This window comes from Ylistrum balloti, unplaced genomic scaffold, assembly GCF_031769215.1.
Source record: "Ylistrum balloti isolate Yb309-2 unplaced genomic scaffold, AGI_CSIRO_Ybal_v1 Utg370090, whole genome shotgun sequence".
Lineage (NCBI taxonomy): Eukaryota > Metazoa > Mollusca > Bivalvia > Pectinida > Pectinidae > Ylistrum > Ylistrum balloti.
In genome coordinates, this window is record NW_026782122.1 from 387,086 (window position 1) to 401,387 (window position 14,302).

Here is a 14,302-nt window from a genome sequence, read left to right on the forward strand (position 1 = left end):
ATTAAAATGACATCATATTCAATTGTACCTTTGACGCAAAACCGCTATAATAGAATAGCGAAATTCTAAAATGAAACAAGTTGAGACACAATAAAGTAGGGAAACTTAATTAACCGTACATTGTCGAAATCGACATATTCGGTGACATTTCATTCTTGGAAATTTGTTGTAGAATGTCAGCCTAAAATTAATCGGTCTTAATCATACACAGGAAAAATATTTATTTTAGTCTGTAGAACGAATATGTGATATATCGTATGATCCCGTATATTATGAATTACTGACCTCGCACACTATCATCTCGAATTTTTACAACAGGTGTATATGTGATTCTACTTTGTGTACGAACAACGATGACAACATCGACACCAACAACGACACCAACAACAACACCAACAACGACACCAACAACGACACCAACGACACCGACAACAACGACACCAACGACACCAACAACAACACCAACAACTACACCAACAACGACACCAACGACACCGACAACAACGACACCGACAACAACGACACCGACAACAACGACACCAACGACACCAACAACAACACCAACAACGACAACAACGACACCAACAACAACAACAACGACACCAACGACAACAACGAAAACACCAACAACGACAATAGCATCACAAACAACAACGACAACAGCAGTAGCAACAACTGCAGAAACATCAAAATCTGAGTCGATAACGACGGGAACAGCAGACGCCACGACGGTTACATCAACAGCATCAAATGAAACAACAAACGCTACAATAGAATCAGTATCAACAACAACATCTGCGACGATACCAACGTCAACAACAATAGAATCGTCAGTCTCAACCTCATCTACAACAGGTAACAATTCGTGTGTCATGAAATACGTTGCTTTGACAAAGACCTTGCATCATGTTTATTTCAGTGCTTCAATGGAAACTAAACCAATAACGTTTTCGATGCTATTCATTAAGTACTGTAGCATTGTTGCACTTGGTACTCTCACACAGAGATGAATAATAATAATAGTGAGGTATAGTAGTAAGTTACTACTTTATCCATGCCTATATATCTCTTTCAGATGGGTTACTTTATGACCAGAACTCATCTGTATAAATGCAATATAGATCAAAGTAGTTGAATGATACATGCTTACTGTGCCATTTGTATACTTACTAAGGAACTAACGTAACATCAACTGACAAGCTTACAACAGACAAGCTTACAACAGACGCACCAATTACTGCCGCATCTACAACAGACGCAACGACGGCTACAGCTCATACAACTGAAGGCTCAACAATTGACGCATCAACGTCTGTCGAATCAACTACTGCCGCATCGACAACTGCAGCACCAACAACCACCACGGCACCAGAGGAATTCCCAGACAAACCAGTAAATAAAGGTATGTGTATATAAACTATATTCTTCCAAATTTGCGGTTAAGATTAAAAATGTTTGTATAAAAACTGCAAAGATTAACCATTTCCTGAAGTTTCCTTTGACAATATATGTAAATGTGGTATCTGTTTTAGTTCAGGTGGGACTTCAAGTATCAGCGAAGGTATACAACTACCTCTCAAAGATTTTAATTAAATAAAGATGAATTAACATGAAGGCTATGCTAACAGTACACAGAATGATTTTTCATCAAATAATTAAAACAAAGTATGTCATGAAGAATCTCAATATCTGACGCTACTCTATCTAAATCGGATTCTAAATTTGTATGGAAGGGTGCTATCAACCTTGCGTGTATATTTAGCATTTCTCATCTGTGCATTGCATCCATTTAATATAGAAAGTTGAATGTTTATGGAAAAAGGGTATTACAGAACCATCTCTGTCTCATACACTTTAATATATCAAAATATCATGAACTGTGAGGATCTTTCCTTGTATAGAAAAAGGTAAGGAATGAAGTGTAGGTAACTATCTCTTAAGTACGACTGCAGAGAAACCACCAACTCGAATTATTGTAGTGGGACGTGTCAACTGTCAAATTAAAGAAAAGAGAAAACAATTAAAGAAAAGAGAAAACCGAACTAACTAAATAAAATATCATAGTAATCTTATCTTACTTTTTATATACCACTATGCTGCATATACATTTTGCTCTACAAAAAAGCACAGAAATCCAGGCAGAATTGGGTTTTTCTATTAGATCCTCAACACTGTATGGTAAAGGTCATAAGAGGATGATTTATAGAGTATTGTACTCACAAATACACAGTGTAAATCTCTACAAAGCGACACAATTATCACAACCACAGTTTGCTTACACCAATATAGTAACATAGAAAATACTAATCTGTGTTTTTCGTTCACTTTGCAGCTATTTATATACGGTTTATGTGATCTAAAAATGCTTCAACTCTTCAGCAGTTTTGTGTAGTGCTTGATTTCGATGAAAATGGATTTCGTTTAATACCATCAATCTATGCAATTAAATAACTTAGATAACATAATTTAAAAAATCAATAAAATTTGAACCAAACGGAAATTATTTTACAATATTTTGAACTTGGTGTAAGGCAGTCAACGTATAATTTTCAAGTGAGAATGTTGTTCTTTACTTCATTTGAAAACAAGTTGTACCGATTTGATAGCTTTATATTTTAGGGTTAAGATATAGTTAAATGTTATAATCATACTACATACAAATACATCATATGATACACAAATATGTAATGCACAGAGACAACAATATCCCGTAAATCATTCTTTATCAACCGATACTCAGTAGTTACCTTCAATGTTTTTGCCGCAAATGTGACAAAGAAACACAATGTAATACATGCTGGTTTGATCATGATATGGTGTTCTTCTGTACAGAGTTTGAAAATTCTCCGTATTGAACGAATGGAACGAAAGCATGAATGTGTCATACTTGATTAAAGTTAATTCCTTTGCAAGGCTATCATATCTTATTTTATTCCATGATGGTAAAGTTTACATCCATCTTTAAGTACCTGTAAGTCCCGAATAGCACGCTATTTTTTATCGTAATTTCTTTTTTTTTTAAAGAAAATCCATTACTGAAAAAAGTAGCAAAATTGGGATATGCAGAGTGGAAATATTGTAATAGGTATTATAATATATTGGGCGTTGTCATCTTTATGTAACATATTGTATTTCATATGATATTTATATCATCATAAAGATTTCAACCTTTTATGTTCATTTCTCAATCTGTATTTATTGTCAATTCGTTTAATTGAAAATGAAATATACTTAAACTTTGTGTACAAACTATGGCCTTTGTTCTTGTCCTTAATATTTATGCTGTGGAACATATGTTATGTTTGATACGTATTAATGAAGTTTACCTCGTGTATTTAAGGTGATACATTTTACAGTGACGATGAGTCATTGCTACACCTTCACGCACCTGGTGATGGTGATGTTGCTAATGTTCTCTGCGAGTATAAAACAAGTGTCATTACATCTATATAAAGAAATACCCTTGTATGATACAGAGCTGATAATTTCTTAATAGGATGTCCGTTTATTTGTAGAGGCGTACTTCGAGTTGACAATCGACTTCAGCTATGGTGCTAATTTGAATGAAACAACTGTTGAATCAAAGGTAAGTGGAGAAACGAACTGCTCATATGTACCCGGTCTCAAATGTCTATTGCGATAGCAAGACGTCAAACTGGCATTCTCTGTAGAATCTTGATACTGGAAATCGACTTATAGTATCTTTTGTCATAAAAGATAAGATAAAATATGTTGTGATACCAAACGTTATCATTATGAGGACTAAAATCTCTACCGTAAGTTTACATCTAGCATGCGGGGCTTAATGTTTTCTAGATGGACTGCGACATTAACACGAGTTATTTACAGTGAGGTCACACATTAAATACATATTCCATAAATTAAAAACATGTTCAAAATGACATTCATAATGTCATAACTGTTGTTTGTAAGCAATTTATCATTTTAAACAAATAAGGAGTTATATGCTACATTGGGAAAGGCACAATAATACTTTGAGTATTCGAGTTTAGCATTGTCGGATATGCAGGTTTTATAAATCAATGAAATATGTTTATGAATCAAATGTATATATAACTGAGGTGTAAACACTATTGAGGTATTGACTACCATTAAAACACCTGCCCAAATATTTCATGTGCTATTCCCTTGTGTGTCTTTCGTACAATCTTGAAGATAGCAGGTGGTAGACACTGCTGGTGGACTTTTAAGTCCCTGAGATTTGCCGTTATCTGCTTGTTCCGTTTAAATTCACTCGAATATTGGCACGGTTCAGAAAGTATACATGTACTTGCCGCTATTCTAAATTTATCTGATGTATGAAAATTACGAAATTTATGTAAGTATGGGACCGTTGTACCACCCCGTCTAGATTTTGACTTTTCTTTTGACCACTTTGGATTTTCCTTAGTCGCCTCCTCGATTTCACAGTTTAGGCCCTTAGCATCACTGATGAGTCCCAGAAAGACAAAAACAGCTGTATGATGCAGTTTAATTCTTTTGTTTTAGGCTTCACTGTATCTCACTCTAAGTTATGAAAAGGTGCTGTTCACTTGCGTTTTTGTTTTGTACAATCTTATAAAGCATGCAATTGCTATCAGTGCCATTATCGATTAAATAGATATACACGTTCATGCAATGTACATAAATGTACATATCTTAATGTATTCTTTTTTGGTATTACCTTTTTAAGTAATAATTTTTAATTGGATTGTAATACTTAATGCTGTAAGCATTTACAGGACATTTCATGCGATTTTGCACAAATAGTTATCGACATTAAAGTATTTTGAATACTGTATATGTTACCTTTGTCATTTCCAGCTCACCGAAGCGTTTCAGAATACTCCAGGATTTCGTAAAGTGATTGTAAATACAAAAACAAACAGGTAACATCAAGGCCAGTTTAACTCCTATATTATCTAATACCTGTATCAAATTACATCTGTATCAACTCACACCTGTATGATCTTACACCTATATCTTCCACCTGTATTATCTTACACCTGTATTATCTTACACCTGTATCTTACACCTGTATTATCTTACACCTGTATCTTACACCTGTATCAACTCACACCTGTATTATCTTACACCTGTATTACCTTACACCTGTATCTGACACCGGTATGATCTTACACCTGTATCTTACACCTGTATTATCTTACACCTGTATTACCTTACACCTGTATCTGACACCGGTATGATCTTACACCTGTATCTTACACCTGTATGATCTTACACCTGCATGATCTTACACCTGTATTATCTTACACCTGTATCATCTTACACCTGTATTATCTTACACCTGTATTATCTTACACCTGTATCATCTTACACCTGTATCATTTTACACCTATATGATATTACAAATGTATCCTACATATGTTTCATTTTATATTGGTATATTCTTTTATCTGTATGATCTTACACCTGTATCTTACACCTGTATCTTACACCTGTATTATCTTACACCTGTATCTGACAACTGTATTATCTTACACCTGTATTATCTTACACCTGTATCTTACACCTGTATCTAACACCTGTATTATCTTACACCTGTATTATCTTACACCTGTATCTTACACCTGTATGATCTTACACCTGTAATTTACACCTGTATTATCTTACACCTGTATCTTACACCTGTATGATCTTACACCTGTATCTTACACCTGTATCTTACACCTGTATTATCTTACACCTGTATCTTACACCTGTATTATCTTACACCTGTATCTTACACCTGTATTATCTTACACCTGTATCTTACACCTGTATTATCTTACACCTGTATCTTACACCTGTATTATCTTACACCTGTATCTTACACCTGTATTATCTTACACCTGTATCTTACACCTGTATTATCTTACACCTGTATCTTACACCTGTATTATTTTACACCTGTATCTTACACCTGTATGATCTTACACCTGTAACTTACACCTGTATTATCTTACACCTGTATCTTATACCTGTATGATCTTACACCTGTATCTTACACCTGTATCTTACACCTGTATTATCTTACACCTGTATTATCTTACACCTGTATCTTACACCTGTATTATCTTACACCTGTATCTTACACCTGTAACTTACACCTGTATTATCTTACACCTGTATTATCTTACACCTGTATCTTACACCTGTATGATCTTACACCTGTAACTTACACCTGTATTATCTTACACCTGTATTATCTTACACCTGTATCTTACACCTGTATCTTACTCCTGTATTATTTTACACCTGTTGTTATGCTGTATATGGATGTACATATGAATGGGTAGTTCGATCTGTAGGAATCTTTTGTAATTTAATAATCAGTTTTCTCAAAATAACATACGTATCGGAAGTTGTTGAAATGCTGTCACATTGTATGTAAGACTAACATGATCCTAATGCTTGACTTTAAGTTTTATTCCCCGTAGCGACCAAAGTAACTAAGTATGGTGTTTACATGGTTGTGGAAAGTTCTGTACTAATGATCTAAATTATCAAATATAATGACAATTCATAGTGTTTAATCGTATTTGTACATTAGTGTAATACTACTCATCGTCTGTAACAAAGAAACCAAATATAAAAATACTAATAGGGTTTTGCGTTTAGCATTAATACAAACACCATGGAGATACAGATCGGGACGTCATGAAAGAAATCATGGAGCTGATGATGTACTTTACAGTATACCGATAACATTTTTCTTCTGTATTTCAGAGTACGAAGAGACACATCTCCCACAGCCAGTTTTACAGCATCGTTTGATGCAGACGCCATCTTACACAACACCGACTTTGCCACAGCAATAAACGGCAGTATCAATTCTCTGAGAGACGAGTTAGATTTTGAAGAAACCGTTTACGACAAACTAAGCGAATGTAAGTAATTTAAACCTTACTCTATTGTTTGTAGTAAAAAGAAAAGTAATTTTCTCAGCATACACTGTTTAAAACACCAAAATGATGTATAATGTTAAAATGATTCGCGAAGCCATCTCATTTTCTGACACTTTTGTTTTCATTTCCCGACACAAAATTAATATCAATGTATTGTTGTGTTCGAGACGAAAAAGACTAATTGAACTGTTTGATTACATTTCTATCTATTTTGGCGGTAACTGAAGGTGTCGTAGAAGTGAGGTATATTTGTCGGTTCATTACTTCAATAATATATACTAATGTATACATACATGTAAGTACTGTTCCGTTAACACATCTTACCACATCAATTTTTTTCCAAATCTTATTCCAAGTATATTAAACATACATTTTATTTGGTTGATGCAAATGGTTGTAGAAAAACAATTTTGTTCTTTAAAAGAATAAAAAAAAAAAAAAAAAAACAAAAAACAAAAAAAAAACCAAACAAACAAACAAACAAAAAACCCCAAAAAACTAATGTTTTAAATAACTCGAAAGCATAACGATGTATGATTTCGAGTTATTTCCCTTAACACTATTAGCCAAAAATGTAATCTTCACATGTTATATGGCGTATGAAAATATATCAGCATAGGCATTGATTAAAATTGTTTTTACTTTTAGTTTTTGTGAAGAGAAAAGATATATGTGCTGCTTCATATGTCTGTCCGACGGCGTACGAATGTGTTTCTGGAGGACTTTGTCAATATCGCTGTAAGAACAAATGTTCGGGCACCGAGACATGCTCCGTTGTAGTCAATGCCACAGGCTCGTTCACACAATGCAGGTACATATTTATGTTAGAGTTCTTTGTATCAATATGAAAATATTTGACAGAAATTAGACAAAATCAATCTTTGCCAGTCGAAACCGCAGAACATTCCTTATTACATTGACCATGTAGCTCCTTTAAGTGACAGCTGTTTCAATTTCATGTTATATTTTGCAGTATTGTAATAGTTTTAAAGGCTTATGCTATTAAATACATCTACCTTGTATGTAGATCAACCGTTCAAAAAGAAATAATAACGAATGATGTATTCCCTATTGTTTGTATACTGTACTCGACTCCCTAAATATAAATAAACATCATATATAACGTGACAATATGTAAGTATAAAATATTACAATATAACCATGAAGTATAACAAAGCATACGTATAAAGTATTACATATATAAGTATGAAATGTATTACAATACATAGATAAAAAGTATTACAATACATAAATATAATATTACAATACATAAACATAATATCACAATGCATAAGTATAAAGTATTACAATATATTTGTATAAATTATTACAATGTATAAGTATAAAGTATTACAATATATTTGTATAAATTATTACAATGTATAAGTATAAAGTATTACAATATATTTGTATAAATTATTACAATGTATAAGTATAAAGTATTACAATATATTTGTATAAATTGTTACAATGTATAAGTATAAAATTCAGCACGACAGTACATAATTGTCAATGGACTGCTTAAATACACAAGAGAATAGTAGTCAAATAGTGAATCAAACTGCATCATGCAGCTGTTTCGTCCTTGTAGGACACTTCGTTGATGGTAAGGGCATAAATCGGTGAAACATTCGAGGCGACTAAGTTTAACTTATATTGGTCGAAATAATGGTCACTAACAAGATGGCGAATCTTTTTTTTGTTTTTGAATGTTTTCTTCAGGTTGGTAATGTCAATAGAATAAAGTTCTTATGACAAAACCAGTAGAAGATTAGAGTGTGACGTTTCGATGACTATACGGTCATCTTCATCAGACAAATGATCAGTTTGGAGCGTACTAGCAGTGACGTATATAGTGTACGAGATGGTACAGAATCGACCGACTTTTCGGCTGCACTATAATCCTATGTACACCATTAACTAACGATTATTTCCCTTTATGCTGCTACAACTCTGTAATGTACATTACATTATTATATTGCTGTTTACTTATAGCTCGACTGACACTGCAGTTACCATGGCAACACATACATCCAACGACGACCTGGTAATACAGGTAGCGGTACCTTTAGCCGTAGTGTTGTTCCTCGTCCTTCTCGCGCTTATATACGCATGTCACAAACTACACAGACAAAAGTAAGTATAACAGATTCTTAATTGTTTTTCTCAGTATTGCGTTAACAGCATTGTCCTTATCATTACATCGTTACCTTGACCACCATCCAACATAAGTTATTAAATAGACAATTTATCGATAGTGTTTCGTTTTTTAATTTCTTTCCCTTTTTATTTGCACGATGATATTTGATTTTTTAGCACAATGCTTTCCTTGATTGGATACAAGTACAATATGTCTTTTTTTGTGTTTTCTCTGAATCACAAATATGTCCATTGTATTGAATTTTTAAAAAATTCAATGAAAATTGATATATATATATATTGGCTTAAAGATTTCTAGGCATATTTTCTTGTCACAAACAAATTTCAGCAACATTTTTAATCCATTGATATCAAGACATTGTTTATGTTTGTGATTAAAATCAATCTCAGGGTATCGGAAAGTCTGTGTTACTGTGTAATGAAGTTTAATTCGTTATTTTGCGACACTGTGCATTATAATATTATAATTCTCGTGTCTTTTGTACATTTGTTTCATTTACACAAAAATTTGTAAAACATCTGTATTCTTTCGAAATTCATGTAATATTCGTTTATTTTATATCTTTAAGGACAAATGGGAATGAGAAGTCCTACCATATGCACCAATTCTGAAGTGAATCACCATCAAGTATCCATTTTGAGCAACAACGATCATCGTGTTAATATTTACACAGAAGTATCTATTAACATTGCATCTTACATGTGTATCATTGCCGTTTTAATATTGTCATACTATTTTGGAACACAGTCAGAAACAAGACATACGTTAACTACACTATTTAGGTCACGTGTGCCTTAAAGATTCGTTTTCATGTTCATGTGGATATTTTCTACCTTTAGAATGTATCAATTTGTCAATGTAGTATTCGTTTATGTGAGTGATATGATGATTAATGAGAGCTTTGACGGGTATGAATACAAATCCATTTACATCAGTATGAATCCAATTTATAAAATATGTTTAATCGTAGTTATTATTGCCGGTATATTTATTGACCACGTATGTTTCTGTGTAAGATGTAATGTAATAAAGTGTATTGTGACGTGAGGATTACATACTAGAGTGACGTTACAGTCGCAAATGACATTGTGACGTCACAATGGAGATCACAGATATACGTCCTCTGAAAGTTTCTCCCAAATGTGATGAAAATGATCAAAATTTCGTTACCATCTTCTACCATGTAAATGTAATGTAAAACCAAATATTTTGCAGGACTTTTTTCGCCCTAAAAACGACATCAACGTAAACATTAACTAAATTTTACTTATTTAAAGACTTTCATATACAGAAAAAGGGAAAAAATGCTTAGTAAGCACTAAAACAATTGTTCATATATGGTTCATATTCATATACCAATGATAAAATGACGGTGAGATTTCACCATAAACATACTAATCAAATCGATATATCTTTATTCATAATTTCGCTAAAAAATGATATTTGTTCATCTAAACATTTTGCTGACACATTTTTTTTTTCTGTCAAGAAATATTTTGATGAATTGATAACTAGTCGACTGAAGTTAGTTGCAAAGGAACTGTTTTAAATCACGTTTTGACGATTGACCTGTATAAAGTCATACGTGAGGAAGAAATATTGTCTCGATTTCAACAAGGTGCTTCTACCTGCTACAAAATTGAGGTCTGTATACAAAAACAAAACAAAAAAAATCATATTGTATGATGTTAACATGTGAATTATAATCAATATATTATTTTCAACCGTTTTATTTTTGTAATTAAAATATAGTATGATAAATTACATTATATGCGGGAGGGGGATTATTTGCGGTGAAATACGGTAGTATGATAAATTACATTATTTGCGGGAGGGGGCTTATTTGCGGTGAAATTCGGTAGTATGATAAATTACATTATTTGCGGGAGAGGGCTTATTTGCGGTGAAATACGGTATTATGATAAATTACATTACGCACAATTTATGTGGTGTTTGCTTGCCTGCATTACAAGTGTTTTTTCTGCAAACAGTTATAAATGGATGGTATGTAATGACGTAAAAACATCAATTTTATACCCATACAATCAAATCTGTAAACAATGGCTATACAATGCATCTGGTAAAGTATAGTCATTTTAGACAAAAAGTCTTTATCAACTGATTAACTCTCTGCGATTTGTTTTTCATCATCGAGAACAATAACAAGTGACCATCATGGATCAGTGTTTTTTTTACAGAGGTTGTCTTTTAACACTGGGGTGACTGTAATTTAGTATATTGTTCAAACAGCATAAAGGTTTTGCCGTTTTGGAAACGTTTAATAAAAAATATTTGCCATAACCTGCGCTTAAGGTTTGAATCCATCCAATCAGTGGTACGGTTCAGAATACACACATGTACTTGCCGTTCTTCTGAAACTGTCAAGCATTTGGAAATTATTGATGCTTTTTGAAACATGGGGCTAGTGTACCTTCTATCTATCTTTTGACAATTTTTATCGATCACTTAGGATTATCATCAGTCATTTCCAGGGTTTCAATAATTTGGCTCTTGACATCACTGATGATTCTTTAAAGGACGAAACAGCTCAACAACGTCATTAAGGATCGTATAGGGCGATAAAAGTTAAAACTAGAATAGATGGTTCATGCAAGCAGAACGGAACGCATAGTATCAAATACTTACAAAACTCTGTTTAAAGATGCACGCTTTGCTGAACAAACTTAATTGTAACCACACCGATTAACAAATATTAGTAAATACGTTTGATCAATATCATTTCAAGACATAATTTTGTAAACAACTTTCATGTTTTATCCAATCAAATACATATGAGTTACTATTGAATTTATAATTATAATAACAAATTTTCTTTCATTTATCTTTTGAAATGCGTTACATTGCTTCACGTCTCTGATATATGTATATGCATTATCTATGTTTTTTTTTCTACTATATTTCATTTCTCTGCACAGAAATCTTACAATATTTATACATATCAAATATGCTATACAATATTATCTAATTAGAACGTTGTTGTGCCTTAAGTAATTATAATAAAACCATACAAGTCAGTTGTAGTTTTGTGATATTTTCTATTTTAGAAATTCCAACATATATTAGAGTCTCATACGAAGAGACATGGGTCCAGTTATTTTGGTACATTTTTTGTATGTATGTATGTGGAATGTTATTTTGCTAATAAAGGCACTTGCGTAGTTCTGTGATCACATACCTTAGCGATTACAGTACGTTAGCAAACGACAGAACACACGATTCAAAATTGATATCGCGACATTTAAATAGGATACATTTATTCGTTTTAACACAGCACGATAACATTTTAATGACATAACACATTTTTGAGTTGCTAACTATATTGTCTATCGCGACGCCAGGTTTTTTTTTTCTCAAAGTAGGATTAAGAAAATATTCATCACTGCGAGAGTATTTGAGAATAGATTCTCTAATTTTTTTTATCATAACAAACCAACATTACACACCTTTTCTTACTTTTAGCGAGCGATAATTTTTCATAGAAATAAAACTCCTTGAGCTAACGCGATATAAATATACGAAAGGAATAACACGTATTATTCCATTGTCTTCTCTCAATGTGACGTTTTGATAAGAAACGTGAACAAGACATCTCTATGAAAGTAAGGTAAAAATATTTTCTGAAAAATGAAAGACACATCATATAAGATAAATTTACTGAACGTCAAAGCAAAGAAATGAAAAAAAAATATTTAAATAGTTGAAGAACAAAACATACTATTCTCATTTGTTTTCAATATACATAATGGGCAATAAGTACTGCAAAGCAAGTAACTGCGAGAGTAACTTTTCCTGGTCTTCATTCATCTTATAACCGATATTATTCTCAAATTCACTGAATGTTGCTGTTTGTAATGCATATCTGCCTTTACTTAAGATGGTTAAAATGACTAAATTACCTTGATCATGACGGACATCTCAAAGATTTAAAATGGAATCGTTGTAACAATATCATCCTATTTAATCATTTAAAACTTAGCGATTGCGACAGGCGCACTGAAGTATGGATGCGATATATGGAGGATGGTCATGGTTATTCCACACTGACGTAAAGCATAACTTCAATAACTGTACACATATAAAGAACATATTTTATTAAGTCAAATGTTACGATCAAAAAGCACAAAGAAAGTGGTAAGAAGCAAGTTGATAGGGATTTCGTACATATATCTTTAATATGGGAAGTTAGTGCTCCCTTAATCTCATACATATACAATATACAATTCATGTAGATTTAAAAATAAAATGAGAACCACGCTGGTATCATCCTGAAAATATTTACAATATACGACTTTTTATACACTTTAGAAAACAATTATCTACAGCTAATTTCTGGAACAGTTATTAGAAAAAATAGTCTTTCAATGTACTTGTTATTTAACGGAACATTACGCACAAAATATTACATTTGTTATATTACACAAGGCAATATATTTACAATTAGTGATTGTTGTTGTATACCCAACACTATTTAGGTTGATGTTGTCAGACGTGTTGTCTGGTGTGGCTCCTCTAACAGGTCAGATGAGCCTTTGGATTTTGTATCAACTTCATAATAACCCTTTGTAGTGACTGCTTTACAGCACATCGCTTTCCACTGTTTCCTTACTTGTGGATCGCGCGTGACGAACAAGACAAAAATGAAAAATCCCTGGAAGGCGTTACAGATGGTGAAAATGTATTGAAATGGGATACGGGCATCATCTATGGCCATATATCCAAAAATCCACGTAATACCTGAATTTGGAAAACGGAAATATTGTGACAGGCCTTAACAATAAAAATTGAATCGATACGTGACTATAATGCGATAAAGAAAAAATATAATATATAACGAGAAGAACTATCTTGTATATTACAACATTAAGCAGAGTTATGAAATGATCCGCTCCTCCATCGATTTACTACCCTGAAGTAAAGTTCTCTTGATGGGAAACCTCTTCGACACCATAGCCCATGCTGTGGTTCAGCTGCATCATATTCATATACTCTAATTCATACTTTAGATATACTAATTGATAAACCGAATCGTATTTGAAACCGATTTCTGCGCGTGCTTAATACAATTTCATTAAAAATTTCTAATAAAAAAAAAAAAAAAAAAACATCACTACGGAAATTCATCTCCATGTAATCTAAGTGGAGATGGACTTTGATATTATCTCCTTCCACTGCTAAACGTACATACGCATCACAATTTCGAGAAATTTAAGTG

The 14,302-nt window shown here is 32.7% G+C and overlaps 1 protein-coding gene across 1 annotated transcript; it reads left to right on the forward strand.

The window, feature by feature from the left end:
* The first annotated feature begins 353 nt into the window (after positions 1 to 353).
* Positions 354 to 13,828, forward strand: LOC132549923 (uncharacterized). Its single transcript, XM_060213908.1, has 8 exons — positions 354 to 855; positions 1,175 to 1,402; positions 3,516 to 3,586; positions 4,825 to 4,889; positions 6,730 to 6,890; positions 7,557 to 7,719; positions 8,904 to 9,044; positions 13,657 to 13,828. Exons 1-8 carry the CDS (start codon positions 354 to 356, stop codon positions 13,826 to 13,828), a joined length of 1,503 nt encoding a protein of 500 aa, XP_060069891.1.
* Positions 13,829 to 14,302: the final 474 nt, after the last annotated feature.